The 13,917-nt window shown below is 46.8% G+C and overlaps 1 protein-coding gene across 1 annotated transcript in view; it reads left to right on the forward strand.

Annotated features, from left to right (window-relative positions):
* Positions 1–277: 277 nt before the first annotated feature.
* The window catches only part of STARD9 (StAR related lipid transfer domain containing 9), a 194,258-nt gene continuing 180,618 nt past the window's right edge, over positions 278–13,917 (forward strand). Inside the window, exon 1 of the mRNA XM_040332736.1 lies at positions 278–442. Coding sequence (XP_040188670.1) covers positions 396–442 — 47 coding nt within the window. The 5' untranslated portion in view covers positions 278–395. The remainder of the gene's footprint in view (positions 443–13,917) is intronic.

Below are 13,917 nucleotides of genomic sequence, written 5' to 3' on the forward strand. Positions count from 1 at the left end.
TTTATGCTGTGGGTGAAGTTGTGTCCTTGTATCGGGGTATGAAGAGGACGCTACAATGTTTCCCTTGGTGACAAGTGATTACAGACTATTCTTCTGTAGACTGACAGCTAGACACGCCCCTTCCTTAAGGCGGCAGCTCCGTGACTTGTCGGGCAAGCTTGGATTATCCCCGCCCAGTGCAGACAAGGGATATGATACGCCGGACACACTTCTCTGGGAAACCACGCCCAGGCAATAGATTGTTGTGGTAGCAGGCCCCGCCCACCCCGTGCAGTGTGCTCTGGTGAAGTACACGCCCAGTTCCCCAGCATCCATCCAGCCTGGAGGAGTCCGGGGAGATCCGCTTCATGTGTGCCGGAGATCGGAGCGGGACATGAGGAGCTCTATATGTACAAATGGCCAATGTACGGGTAGCTCTCCGGGTGCGACCTCTCAGCAAACGGTAAGGGGAGCCTAATATTGTTATCTGAGCGGAAATCATAGGGACAGAGCGGGTACACTTCTCTGCAAACTCTGCACCCATCCATCCACACATCCCCTTCTCCTCTGTGTGTACAATGCACACAGGTGGGCACACTCCTTATACAATGCACACCGGTGGGCACACTCCTTATACAATGCACACAGGTGGGTACACTCCTTATACAATGCACATAGGTGGGTACACTCCTTATACAATGCACACAGGTGGGTACACTCCTTATACAATGCACATAGGTGGGTACACTCCTTATACAATGCACACAGGTGGGCACACTCCTTATACAATGCACACCGGTGGGCACACTCCTTATACAATGCACACAGGTGGGTACACTCCTTATACAATGCACATAGGTGGGTACACTCCTTATACAATGCACACAGGTGGGTACACTCCTTATACAATGCACACAGGTGGGCACACTCCTTATACAATGCACACAGGTGGGTACACTCCTTATACAATGCACACAGGTGGGCACACTCCTTATACAATGCACACAGGTGGGTACACTCCTTATACAATGCACATAGGTGGGTACACTCCTTATACAATGCACACAGGTGGGTACACTCCTTATACAATGCACATAGGTGGGTACACTCCTTATACAATGCACATAGGTGGGTACACTCCGTATACAATGCACATAGGTGGGTACACTCCTTATACAATGCACACAGGTGGGTACACTCCTTATACAATGCACATAGGTGGGTACACTCCTTATACAATGCACATAGGTGGGTACACTCCTTATACAATGCACATAGGTGGTACTGGGTACACTCCTTATACAATGCACACAGGTGGGTACACTCCTTATACAATGCACACAGGTGGGTACACTCCTTATACAATGCACATAGGTGGGTACACTCCTTATACAATGCACATAGGTGGGTACACTCCTTATACAATGCACATAGGTGGTACTGGGTACACTCCTTATACAATGCACACAGGTGGGTACACTCCTTATACAATGCACATAGGTGGGTACACTCCTTATACAATGCACATAGGTGGGTACACTCCGTATACAATGCACACAGGTGGGTACACTCCTTATACAATGCACATAGGTGGTACTGGGTACACTCCTTATACAATGCACACAGGTGGGTACACTCCTTATACAATGCACATAGGTGGGTACACTCCTTATACAATGCACATAGGTGGGTACACTCCTTATACAATGCACATAGGTGGGTACACTCCTTATACAATGCACACAGGTGGGCGCACTCCTTATACAATGCACACAGGTGGGTGCACTCCTTATACAATGCACACAGGTGGGTACACTCCTTATACAATGCACATAGGTGGGTACACTCCTTATACAATGCACATAGGTGGGTACACTCCTTATACAATGCACACAGGTGGGTACACTCCTTATACAATGCACACAGGTGGGTACACTTCTTTATACAATGCACACAGGTGGGTACACTTCTTTATACAATGCACACAGGTGGGTACATTCTTTATACAATGCACATAGGTGGGTACACTCCTTATACAATGCACACAGGTGGGTACACTCCTTATACAATGCACACAGGTGGGTACACTCCTTATACAATGCACATAGGTGGGTACACTCCTTATACAATGCACATAGGTGGGTACACTCCTTATACAATGCACATAGGTGGGTACACTCCTTATACAATGCACATAGGTGGGTACACTCCTTTTTATACAATGCACACATGTGGGTACACTCCTTATACACAGCATAGCCCGGACACACGTGCGATGTGGGTGTTCTAGTGACAATGGATGACACTGTGCACAATCTGTGATTGGACAGATGTTCTGGTCACCAGTGCTAGATCTCCGACGAGGGTCACCGGTGCTAGATCTCCGACAAGGGTCACCGGTGCTAGATCTCCGACGAGGGTCACCGGTGCTAGATCTCCGACGAGGGTCACCGGTGCTAGATCTCCGACGAGGGTCACCGGTGCTAGATCTCCGACGAGGGTCACCGGTGCTAGATCTCCGACGAGGGTCACCGGTGCTAGATCTCCGACGAGGGTCACCGGTGCTAGATCTCCGACGAGGGTCACCGGTGCTAGATCTCCGACGAGGGTCACCGGTGCTAGATCTCCGACGAGGGTCACCGGTGCTAGATCTCCGACGAGGGTCACCGGTGCTAGATCTCCGACGAGGGTCACCGGTGCTAGATCTCGGACGAGGGTCACCGGTGCTAGATCTCGGACGAGGGTCACCGGTGCTAGATCTCGGACGAGGGTCACCGGTGCTAGATCTCGGACGAGGGTCACCGGTGCTAGATCTCGGACGAGGGTCACCGGTGCTAGATCTCGGACGAGGGTCACCGGTGCTAGATCTCGGACGAGGGTCACCGGTGCTAGATCTCGGACGAGGGTCACCGGTGCTAGATCTCGGACGAGGGTCACCGGTGTTACTCGCGGTCCAATCTACGGATGTTTTTCCTTTTTCAGTTACAGCAATAAATAAAAGATTTCATTGTGGGATCAGCAAAATGTTACACAATCGTCATCAATCTCACTCGGATTTAATATTCAGCAGTAGTACGCACATACAGTAGTAGAACGGTCTTTTTTATGATAGACGGTAAAATGCGCGCATCCCAGCTTTACTCTTCCGGTAAAACATAATAGATCCTGCATACGTTGGATCGGAGAATGAAGACATACTTCCTTAAATCCATTTCCTGTTGTATTCCCAGTTCCCCTGGTCTGGGTTTTGCTGCGTGAGAGGAGCTGCTTTGTAACCATAAAGAGTGCTGGGTGCCTGGAACGGCTTTAGAAATGAGGGAACGCGTACCTACAAAACTAAGCAACATAGTTTGCTTTCAAAACAAAGCAGCATACTTGTTTTCATTTCTAGTTTATTTTATCTGGACATGCTACAGCCTATCAAGTATGAAGAAGAGTCTAGATGGTGTTTAGTTGCAGAGCTGATCCTGTTTTGTGTTGTTTTTTGTATTTTTCTGTATTTTTTCTTGAGGGGGGGGGGGTGTTTTAATTTACACAGCCCATGAAGCTTAGTAGTGAACAGTATTATATATTAGTTAAAATCCATCTCTGGGGTAAGAAAAATGTGTCCCTTACAGTGGGGCCCCTGCAACACAAGGGTTAAATGCTCATTGCAGCCATATAGTCCTAAAGGAGCAGTTAGCCCTTGCAGTGCAGGGGCATCCCACCGTAAGGGAGCATTTTTTATTTTCTGTAGTTCAGCTGTAAAGGAGTTGTAAAGGAAAATGTTTTTTCACCTTAATGCAATCTATGCATTAAGGTCAAAAAACATCTGATGCTGCCACCCCCCCCCGAGCCCCCCTTATACTTACCTGACCCCTCGAAAGTCCCGCGCGCGGTCCCAAGATCCTTTTCGCTGCTCAGCCTGGCCGCTGATTGACTAGAGCGGATGGATTGAGAGCAGCGCAGCCATGGCGCTGCTGTCAATCACACCCAGTGACGAGGGGCGGGGCCGAGTGATACAGCGAGCGGCTACGGGAGCACGCCCGCAATTAATGACCACCTTGCAAGCTCTCTCGCATGACTGTGGTGAGTTCTTGCGGGGAGGACCAGAGACAGCCGCCGAGGGACCCCAGAAGACGTGGATCCAGGGCCACACTGTGCAAAACGAACTGCACAGTGGAGGGAAGTATGGCATGTTTGTTATTTTAAAGGAAAAAAAAATCCTTTAGTAACCCTTTAAAGGAAAACCGTTGTTTTTTTTTTTGTTTTAAATAATAAACATCAGACTTGCCTCCACTGTGCAGTTCATTTTGCACAGTGTGGCCCCAAACCTCCTCTTCTGGGGTCCCCCAGCGGCGCTCGTGGCTCCGCCTCACATCGGTAAACCCCCCTGGGAGGCTCTCTCTCCCAGGGGGTTACCTTGCGGGCGCGCTCCTGAGTGCAGCATTTTCACCCATAGACACAGAGGGCCAGATTCACATAGAGATACGACGGTGTATTTCCTGATACACCGTCCTATCTCTGACTTAGGCCGGTTGTATCTATGCGACTGATTCATAGAATCAGTTACGCATAGATATGCCTAAGATCCGACAGGTGTAACTGTGTTACACCGTCGGATCTTAACTGCAATTTAAAAATGGCCGCGGGGGGCGTTCTCGCTGATTTACGCTGAGAAATATGTAAATCAGCGAGATACGCCAATTCACGAACGTATGCGGGCCCGACGCAGTGTTGTTACGACGTTTACGTAGCGGTTTTCCCGGCGTATACTTACCCCTGCTTCTATGAGGCGCAGCCAATGTTAAGTATAGCCGTCGTTCCCGCGTCAAATTTTTTTTTACGTCGTTTGCGTACGCCGTTTCTTAAACGCGCTGGACGCGTGTTACGCTCACGCCGAAACCAATGACGTCCTAGCGACGTCATTGGGAGCAATGCACGCCGGGAAAATTTGCGGACGGCGCATGCGCATTTAAATCGGCGCGGGGACGCGCCTGATTTAAATGCTACGCTCCCCCTAGCCGCGGAATTTGAATTCTGCCGGGGGATTTACGATCCGCCGCCGCAAGTTTGGAGGTAAGTGTTTTGTGAATTACCCACTTGCCTCTAAAACTTGCGGCGGCGGATCTTAAATCACATAGGTCACGCGGATCTAAAGATCCGCTGATCTATGTGAATCTAGCCCAGAATGTTGGACTTGGTCCAGGCACCCACGTCATTGGATTTGATTGACAGCAGTGGGAGCCAATGGCTGTGGTGCTATCACAATATCCAGTCAAGAGCCGAGAACCCCAGGCAGATAGGTACAGCGCATCTCTGCCGAGGGAATGAAGTGCTCAGTAAAACGGGGAGGTGGGGGGGGGGGGGGGGTCTTTCTGTCAGAATTTTTTTCACCTTAATGCATAGGATGGTGAAAATGTAAAATCATTATATTAATTTCCACATTGTATTTCATTTATTTGTGGCCTACACCTATTATTATTATTATTATTATTATTATTATTATTATTACTACTACACCTTGAAGTTTATAATAAAGAAACAAAGTGCAATGTTTCATGCAGGACCCCTGATGAAGGGTCCCGCTAGACTACGAAACATTGTACTTTGTTTGTGATGTGATCATACTTCAATATAAAAATGTTTGGACTCAACTTGAGGGTCTTTGGCGTGCTGGCAATTCTCTTTATTGTGGCGTTCAGTCTCCAGCTGGTGCTTGCTACAGCAGCCAGTACTTTAGAGCTTCCTCCAGGAATGTGTGTGATGGGAATATGGATTATTACCACCTTGTAGTTTGTGAAGATACTCATGCATTACTTGAATTGCGTGTTTCTGAAGGCGGAGTCAGTACAGTGCAGGCAGCAAGGCACCATGGGACATGTAGTCCTTTAAAAAAAAAATGAAAAGAGGAGAAGCAGCTAGGAATGAAAGCATTCGGGCTATCACACTGGTGTGGCAAGGGAGGCAGTTTTCAAGTGCTATTTTTAGCGCTAAAATGCCTGAAATCTGCCTCAGTGTGAAAGTAGCCTAAGGGCCAGTTCACACCACATGCAGTCCAGTGCTTATTTTTCTGCATCAGAAATGCATGGAAAGTAGTTTATATGGTTTCCAATGGCATAGTTCACACCAGTGCAGTCAGTTCCAGGGCTTTCCAGTTCCAGAAAAAAAGTAGAACATGCTGCATTTTTCCTGCTCTTTCACACGGAGCGGACCGTTTCTGTGTCCGCTCCGTGTGTCCGCGGGGATCCCCGCTCAGCTGTCGGCGCAGTGCAGGGACCGCCCTGTCTCTGCTCCGCTGTCCCCTATGGGGGACCGGATGCAGACGGACCGTCTGTCCGTCTGCATCCGGTCCGTACCGCCGAACGGAAGAAAAATAGGGTTTCTTCCGCTCGGAAAAGCGGATCCCGACTGACGCGGACGCTAGCGGATGCTCCATCCGCTAACGGACGCGTTCCCATAGGGATTCATTACAAGTCCGTTAACGGACTTGTAATGAGCGGACGAACGGTCCGCTAGTGTGAAAGGACCCTTACACGCATTAAAAAACGCACCAGACCCCAGTACAGTGAAAAATAACATCTGGAATTCACCCAAAACGCAGAAAAAACGCACCGCAACAGGCCAAAAACGCGTTCAATATGTGCATGTAGAAACGCATCCAGGAACGGATGTGGAGTGCGTTTTTTGTGGTGGTAACCAGCCCTAAATGAAAATCAGATGTCACTCACAATAAAAATGTTCTAGCCTTGCACCCTCGGATTTTGTTGTCCGAAAAGTCAAAATTGTCTGTCGAAAGCACTATATTCACGATCAGATAATTAGACGATCGTTCCTTGTGTGGGAGTGTTGTGCGATTTTCCTATTTTGTGTTTGTGGGCCTTAAGTTGGTACTTGTCTTGCGGAATGGTTAATGTAATATGTTTGTAAGCTGTCTGGTACACTTGCTTTTTTCCTTGTGAGTTGGAGCTTGCTTGCAGAGTCTGGTCTCTAATGCATGTGCTGTGTACAGCGGGTGCAGCTTGTGACTCGAGCTTTGTGTGTGCTAACTTCTCCTTTGTTTTTTATTAGCAACAGGGCTTGTGAGGCAACACAAACGAGTGTGGGAAGAATAGCGCAGTATTAGAATGTATAGAAAGAAATGTATCCATAAACATGTGATGAATATGTTCACACTTATGGCCCATACACACGATCCGAAAATCGGATGAAAAATACAGATTTCCACTCGATCGTACGAGAATCGGATCATTAGTACAGAGCTTTCGAGAGCCAATCACGACAGTTCATCCGGTTATTATTAGATCGAACAAACACAAAAATTTTCCTTGTACGATTTTCATTGTCGTCCGAAAATACAATACAAATGTTAATGCACTACAACACATGACATCACTTCTGATATTTTTATTTTTTGTTGTTGTTGTTCTGTCATATGAGATTTTTTTTTTTTTTTTTTTTTCAAATATTACTCTAAACACCCCAATGTGCATGGGCACATAGGATAACATTGAGCTGCTTCTGCAGGCAGGAGAAATAAAATGCAAAGCTCCTGTGTTTTTTAAGCCCCGTATGCATGGGCGCGAAAAGTGTTTCTGTGTTGAAATGCGTATTGCATAAAACTGCATCACGTATTGACCATTCTGGATCAAGTCCATCTCTGTCACTATTCGCTTTCCTTTTACAGACTGATGGCCCGCACAAGCAGTGTGACACTTCTCTGACTCCTTCCACACTATCTCATTGTTCTTCAATTGACCAGCTGCGCAGCCATGAAGAACATCTGAGGGACCTGAGAAATAAATAGAGAGTTTGTGTAGAACACATAAATAAACCTCCTCTACGCATAATACTTGTAGAGTTGCATATTCAAGTCATGCGCTTCATGACTTCATAGCTTTACAAAGTTAGTTTTATCTTCTAGGATACCCTGGGGAAATGTTTACTGCGACCATAACTAAAGTGAATCTTGTGATTCCAAATCGTTGGCTATCATCAGATTTAACTGACTTTTAGGTTTAAAGATTAAGTGCGTTGTTTTCATTGTAATATGCTTAGCTGTCGCGTCTAACTGCTAGCTGGTAATTCTTTAGACTGCCATAGTTTAGGTTTTTACAAGAGTATTTTTTATGTTGAAGGGCGTTTGAACCTCTTGACTTGTACCACTGGGGTCCTACATACAGTTCCCAACAGCTTGACTGTTTTCCTGGTAGATGTGTGGACCTCAGGGTGGTCCAGCTTCTACCCACAATCCAAAATCATACTAGAAGGCAGTGGCAGCTCGTGCTCAAAATGTTTGGGGGGGCGCAAACTGGAAATCAGTGAACTGCGAGCGCATTTCACCTTTTTTGAAGCCTATTAGAGCCCATGTGTCCGAAAAGGGGCTGAACGCCTGAATAGGGGGTGACGGCGGTAGCCATGGATAGATTAATGCGATGCATGAATCTATCCATGATACATATAGGGAGGTGGCTGTAGAGGGGGTTCGGGGCCCTGCGCTCCTCATGGACGCACCGCCACTGCTAGAAGGTTAAAGCGGTTCTAAAGGCTCAAGGTTTTTTTACCTTCTTACATTCTAGGCATGAAGGTAATAAACCTTTTGTGTGCAGCAGCCTCCCCAATACTTACCTGAGCCCCCTTGTCTGAATGGACACGCAGAGCAGGCGCTCAGGAGCGAGCCTGCTTGGGTACCCCCACAGTAAGCTGCTTGCTGTGGAGGCACTTGGCAGGAGGGAGGGGCCAGGAGCTCTGCCAAGAAGAATAGGATTGGCGCTGCTCTGTGCAAAACCATTGCACAGAGCAGGTAAGTAGAACATATTAAATAAAAAAAACCTTGCCTTTAGAATCAATTTAATTGGCTTATACACAAAACTGAACCTACTGTTCTAGCACACTTTAACATGGCAGCTAGCATTGAGCAAGTAAAAATATATTGACAGTCCCAGTTGATTACTAGATCAACTCCTTTCAAACAAGAATGGCCAAAATTTGGCCAGTTCCTGCTGAACCGGCTGAATTTAAATCTGTGCATGGCAGGGCCGATCCTAGGTGGGTGCGTGGGGTGCAGTTCAACTGGGCGCCACAGAGGTGGGGGCACTTGAGCACTCCCCTCCGTCCTCCTCTCCTTGTCGGTGTCCGAGGCGAGGCCGCTCTCTCCGCCGGTCACCGCAGTCGCTGTATTTCCTGCCCAAGTCCATCCCCCCTCCATCCTCCTGATGGAAGAGATCGGAGCAGCTGTCTCTGTTCGGACCCACGCAGTGACGTCATTGGGGGGCGGGGTGGTCCATGCCGTGCAGTGCCCGTCATTTGTTTTTCTCCTCCTCTCTGTCACAATCTTCTCCACCCGGCAGCATGGCTGCACACTGTCCTCTCCAGCTGCCGCCCGGGTGGGGTTTGTCCTGAGGAGGGGTCTGTATTAATGAAGGGGGTGGTTTGTGGGGGGGGTCTGTACTAATTTCACGGGGGTCTGTACTAATGGGGGGGGGGGGGTCTGTACTAATGGGGGTGGTGGTTGTGGGGGGGCTGTACTAATGGAGGGGGGGTCTGTACTAATGGAGGGGGGTGGTTTATGGAGGGGGGTCTGTACTAATGGAGGGGGGTGGTTTATGGTGGGGTCTGTACTAATGGAGGGGGGGTTTGTGGGGGGTCTGTACTAATGGCGGGGGGTGGTTTATGGGGTGGTCTGTACTAATGGAGGGGGGTCTGTACTAATGGGGGGTGGGTGGTTTATGGGGGGGGTCTGTACTGAGGGGCGACTATAGTTGGTGGAGGGGGGTGACACCAACCCTAGGGATACCACTGCAGCCGCAGGCTCTTCTTCCTCCCCTCCCTCTTCCTCTCCTCGTGCTGCTGTACTAGTGAGCAGTGCTTGCCAGCTATGTTTCTTCCCCCGTTTTCATATCGACCAGGGAAGAAATAGAATAAAAAAGTAGCAGAGAAAAGTATTGTGGGACATTTGTCCAGAGGACTGGCAGCTGGCAGCCCCACTGTAACATGTAAACTGCAGCCCACACAGGTCCTGATCAGAAGAACTGTTGTTGCTGTATCGCTGTGTCAGGTGAGAGGGCCGATCAGCCATTATCTCCTGTAATTAGTCTGCAGTCTCTGACCTTCTCTTGTATCATGTCTGCAGTCTCTGACCATCTCCTGTACTATGTCTGGGGGCTCTTTCTAATAGACTCTCTAACAAAAGCCCTCTATGTGTGCATCAGAGAGACTCCCCTACAGGCCTCATTAGTGTACTCTCTTCCTGTATTTTTTTTTGTGAAAAAATGTTATGGGAGATCCCAGGGTAACGAATACTTCTTAGGGGAGCATCTTTGTGTTTGAGTCATTGTTCATCAATGATTCAATTATAAGTTTTAATTTGGTATAGATATTTTTGCATAGTTTCGTTTTGTTCAGCCTTGACCACTGTAAGCATGCATGATCCATACCTGGAAGTTTCCTGTGGAAGCTGGAAATCACAATAGTTGGCACTGGTACTACAGTGATAGCCGCTAGCTTCCAGATCCCGAACTGAGCCATTACCCTGCCACTTAGTGATCACAGGACATTGCTCACTTGGCACAGGTGTCACAACCCTGCCTATCCACCATATCCAGTTAGAGAACACTTTTCATTCATTGACAAAATGCAAAGTGTTTTCTGAATGCCACCCTTGCCAAGCGAGTCCTGAGCTCTCTAAGCAGCCGCTTGTCACAGGACCTGGAAGACACCTCCTACAGTGATTTCCAGCTTCTATGGGAATTCCACAGGTATGGCACATGCATATGGATATTAACTGCGAAAATATCTATACCTGGAACTCCGCTTTTTGTGCCAGTTCCCACCAGACCATGGTGCAGGGAAGGTTCATTCTGTGCGCGTTTCCTGCACGGGGCGCAAACACACTGCCTTTGTGATCTGCTGCAGGTTCCAATGTATTGCTAAGGGCACCTCAAAGGCAGATTGCCAACACAGTGCATTCGCGGGCATCAAATCGCATGTCATCACAGTACCATGCGATTTGGTAAAGTGCATTTTTACTGTGTTACTGTTTTACTTTTACTGTGTTCTGATGCGATTTGAATAGGCTGCAAAATCTCACTGCACGGGAAATAAACAGGAATGTGTGGGTTCAAACCCACATATTCCTGCGCAATTCAGGTGTGAAAAGCACTTAAAATGTAGGCTTGACTTCGTTACTGTGAAGCATACATGTTGTTAAATCGGTAACAGAGTATTATAAATTCTTATGCCGCATACACTCGATCAGATTTTCCGTCAGGATAAACTACGACGGATTTTTCCATCAGATTTCCGTTCAAGCTTGGCTTGCATACACACGGTCACATCAAATTCCGACCGTCAAGAATGCAGTGATGTACAACACTACGAGGAGCTGAGAAAAATGAAGTTCAATGCTTCCGAGCATGCGTCGACTTGATTCTGAGCATGCCTGTTTTTTTTCTCCATCGGAGTTCCATACAGACAAACGGAATTTCCGATATAAATGTTTTTCCGTCTGTCTTTCTAAGTCCGTCGGAATTTCCAAAGAAAAAACTCTGGTGCACACACACGATCGGAATATCCAATGAAATAATTCCGTCTGACTTTTTTTCCATCGGAAATTCCGATCGTGTGTACACAGCATTAGTCTTTAAATTTTGTTACTTCTTAATTATAACTATGGGCACCACACAAGAAGGCCGCTGTATCGGTTACGTGACACTTTCCAGTGTTTTGCTCTGTACCGTCTCCTCTCTATTTAATAGCATAGCCTAAATCTGCAGATGTAAATTCTGTGCTATTGCCACATTTGTAAGTTCATGCAGTTTCAGCTTAGTCTCACAATTTAAGGAATGTGAAAACCTAGTGGAGTCACGTGACTTGGAAAGGATCTGCGCTGTATTATGTGTGACACCGGATGCATGAGTGAGCATCCTACACAATGAGCCTCTTCAGCAACTGTACTATCGGCCTTTTAACTCATTAGGGAAGTCCCAGATATTAAATTGTAGATTAGTACTTGTCATTGTATGAACGTGAACAAGGGGAGGTTGTCCATGCTTCCGCTTGTACATTTTCAGCACTAAGAAAGTAATGAAGTCAGTAGTGATAAATGTTGGTACTTTTGTTCTTTTTCTTTGAGGAAAGTGTCAAAATTTGGCTATTCTCTAAATGATTTGGGGGGGAATGGAGGGAACCTTTGCAGCGGCTAATCAAATGCTGGTCTTCCCAGCTTCTGTTGAACAAAGCAGCAAATTGGCTAATTGGTTGGCACTTCCACCTAGCAGCACTAGGGTTGTTGGTTCGAATCCCAAGCTGCTCCAAATCTGCACCCAGTTCTGGATCGAGTGCATGTAGACCAGCAGTGGCTGTAGGTGATATGAATAAGATGAAAAAAGTTAAAATAAAACAGTATTTAAAGGAAAATTGTTTATAATACACAGTGTTTTGTCAAACTAAATATAAATTCAGGGTTTGGATTTTCTTTGAAGCCCAACTCAGGGAAACTATAAAAGTATTTCTTGGAGCAGGGCTGTGCCCGCATTATAAGGGTTAATTCCTCATTTTTGCATCTGATCCTCTGCTGCTCTTGGCTGCTAGACTGGTCCCCACAGAGTCTTCTCCAAGATTAAAGGGGTTGTAAAGTAACTTTTTTTTTTTTTCATAATAAGCATCCTTTACCTGCCAAATTCCTCTTTTCACTTCCTCATTGTTCGTTTTTGCTCAGAAGTTGCTCTATTTCTTCTCTGTTCTGTTCACTTCCTGCTTGTCTGATTTTATTGACCACCGTGATGGGAGGCTTGACTGCGGTTGTCAGTAACGTGCTCACCCCCTCCTGGGAACTACATCTGTGCGGCAGGACGCTCTCTACGTGTTAGGCCCCATACACACCATCAGATTTTCTGCAGATATTTGTCTTCAGATTTACCAAAACCATATAATATGAGGTCAAACCTTAAGAGTTTCAATTTGTATGCAATCAGGCAGGCCCTTGTACTACATGGTTTTGGTAAATCTGAAGACAAAAATCTGCAGATAATCTGATGGTGTGTATGGGGCTTTAGAGACTTCAAGGAGGTGTGAATTACTGGGCGTGCCGCAATGCATACTGGGAAATGTAGTTCTTACATGAACAAGCGTCGCAAACCAGGAAGTGAATGAGAGAACAGAAACTAGAATGAAAGAATTTAATAGGTATTTACTCGTTTTTTAACAGAATCATTACACTATTCTGTCTGTCTACATTGCAGACATTAATTTTATGCAAAAACATTTTTTTCTTTACAACACCTTTAACTGAAAACCGGTCTAAGGTCCTGGCGTCATAAATACCATTGCAGGGTCCTGCACTGGATGTGAGGTTGCTGAGGGACAACCCACCGCTGGAGCATGGAGAAGAGGACGAGGTAAGTAAAGGCACTTCTCTTTTCCCCTAGACAAAACAAGCAGTTAGCCCTTGTATTGTGGGCACATCCCCACTGTAAGGGATCATTTATAGCTGCCCGGAGTTGGGCTTTCGTTAAGCGGTCTGTAGACTATTTAGCTTGAGGGTCGTTATATTGTGCATGTCCCAGGGTGTAAACGGTGTTACACCGTTTACACCCTGGGACATAGATGCTACTTAGTGTCAGCTGCATCTGCATGATTTCCACACAGCCCAGAACATTGTTGTTTTTTGTGGGTACCGCTTAACAAGGTCCCACTTGATAGGGCTTTTTGTGCTTGCCGTTGCTGACATCTGTTGTCCCAGTGTGCCCAGGACTACGCATGCTAGTATAATTGATGTGCAATCCCTCCTGCGGCGCTCGTTCCCAAGTCTGCGATTTTTTTATTTGACCTTTTTGGTCATTATAAGATATCGGTCCATGGAAACCTTTTGTTCAAGCTCTTTATTGATCTTGACTTCTCTTTGCCGTATATGCCTCATGGATGTATCCGTTGGAGGACCATCTGTCATATGAATTTCTG

The sequence above is a fragment of the Rana temporaria genome, chromosome 13, assembly GCF_905171775.1.
Source record: "Rana temporaria chromosome 13, aRanTem1.1, whole genome shotgun sequence".
Taxonomy (NCBI): domain Eukaryota; kingdom Metazoa; phylum Chordata; class Amphibia; order Anura; family Ranidae; genus Rana; species Rana temporaria.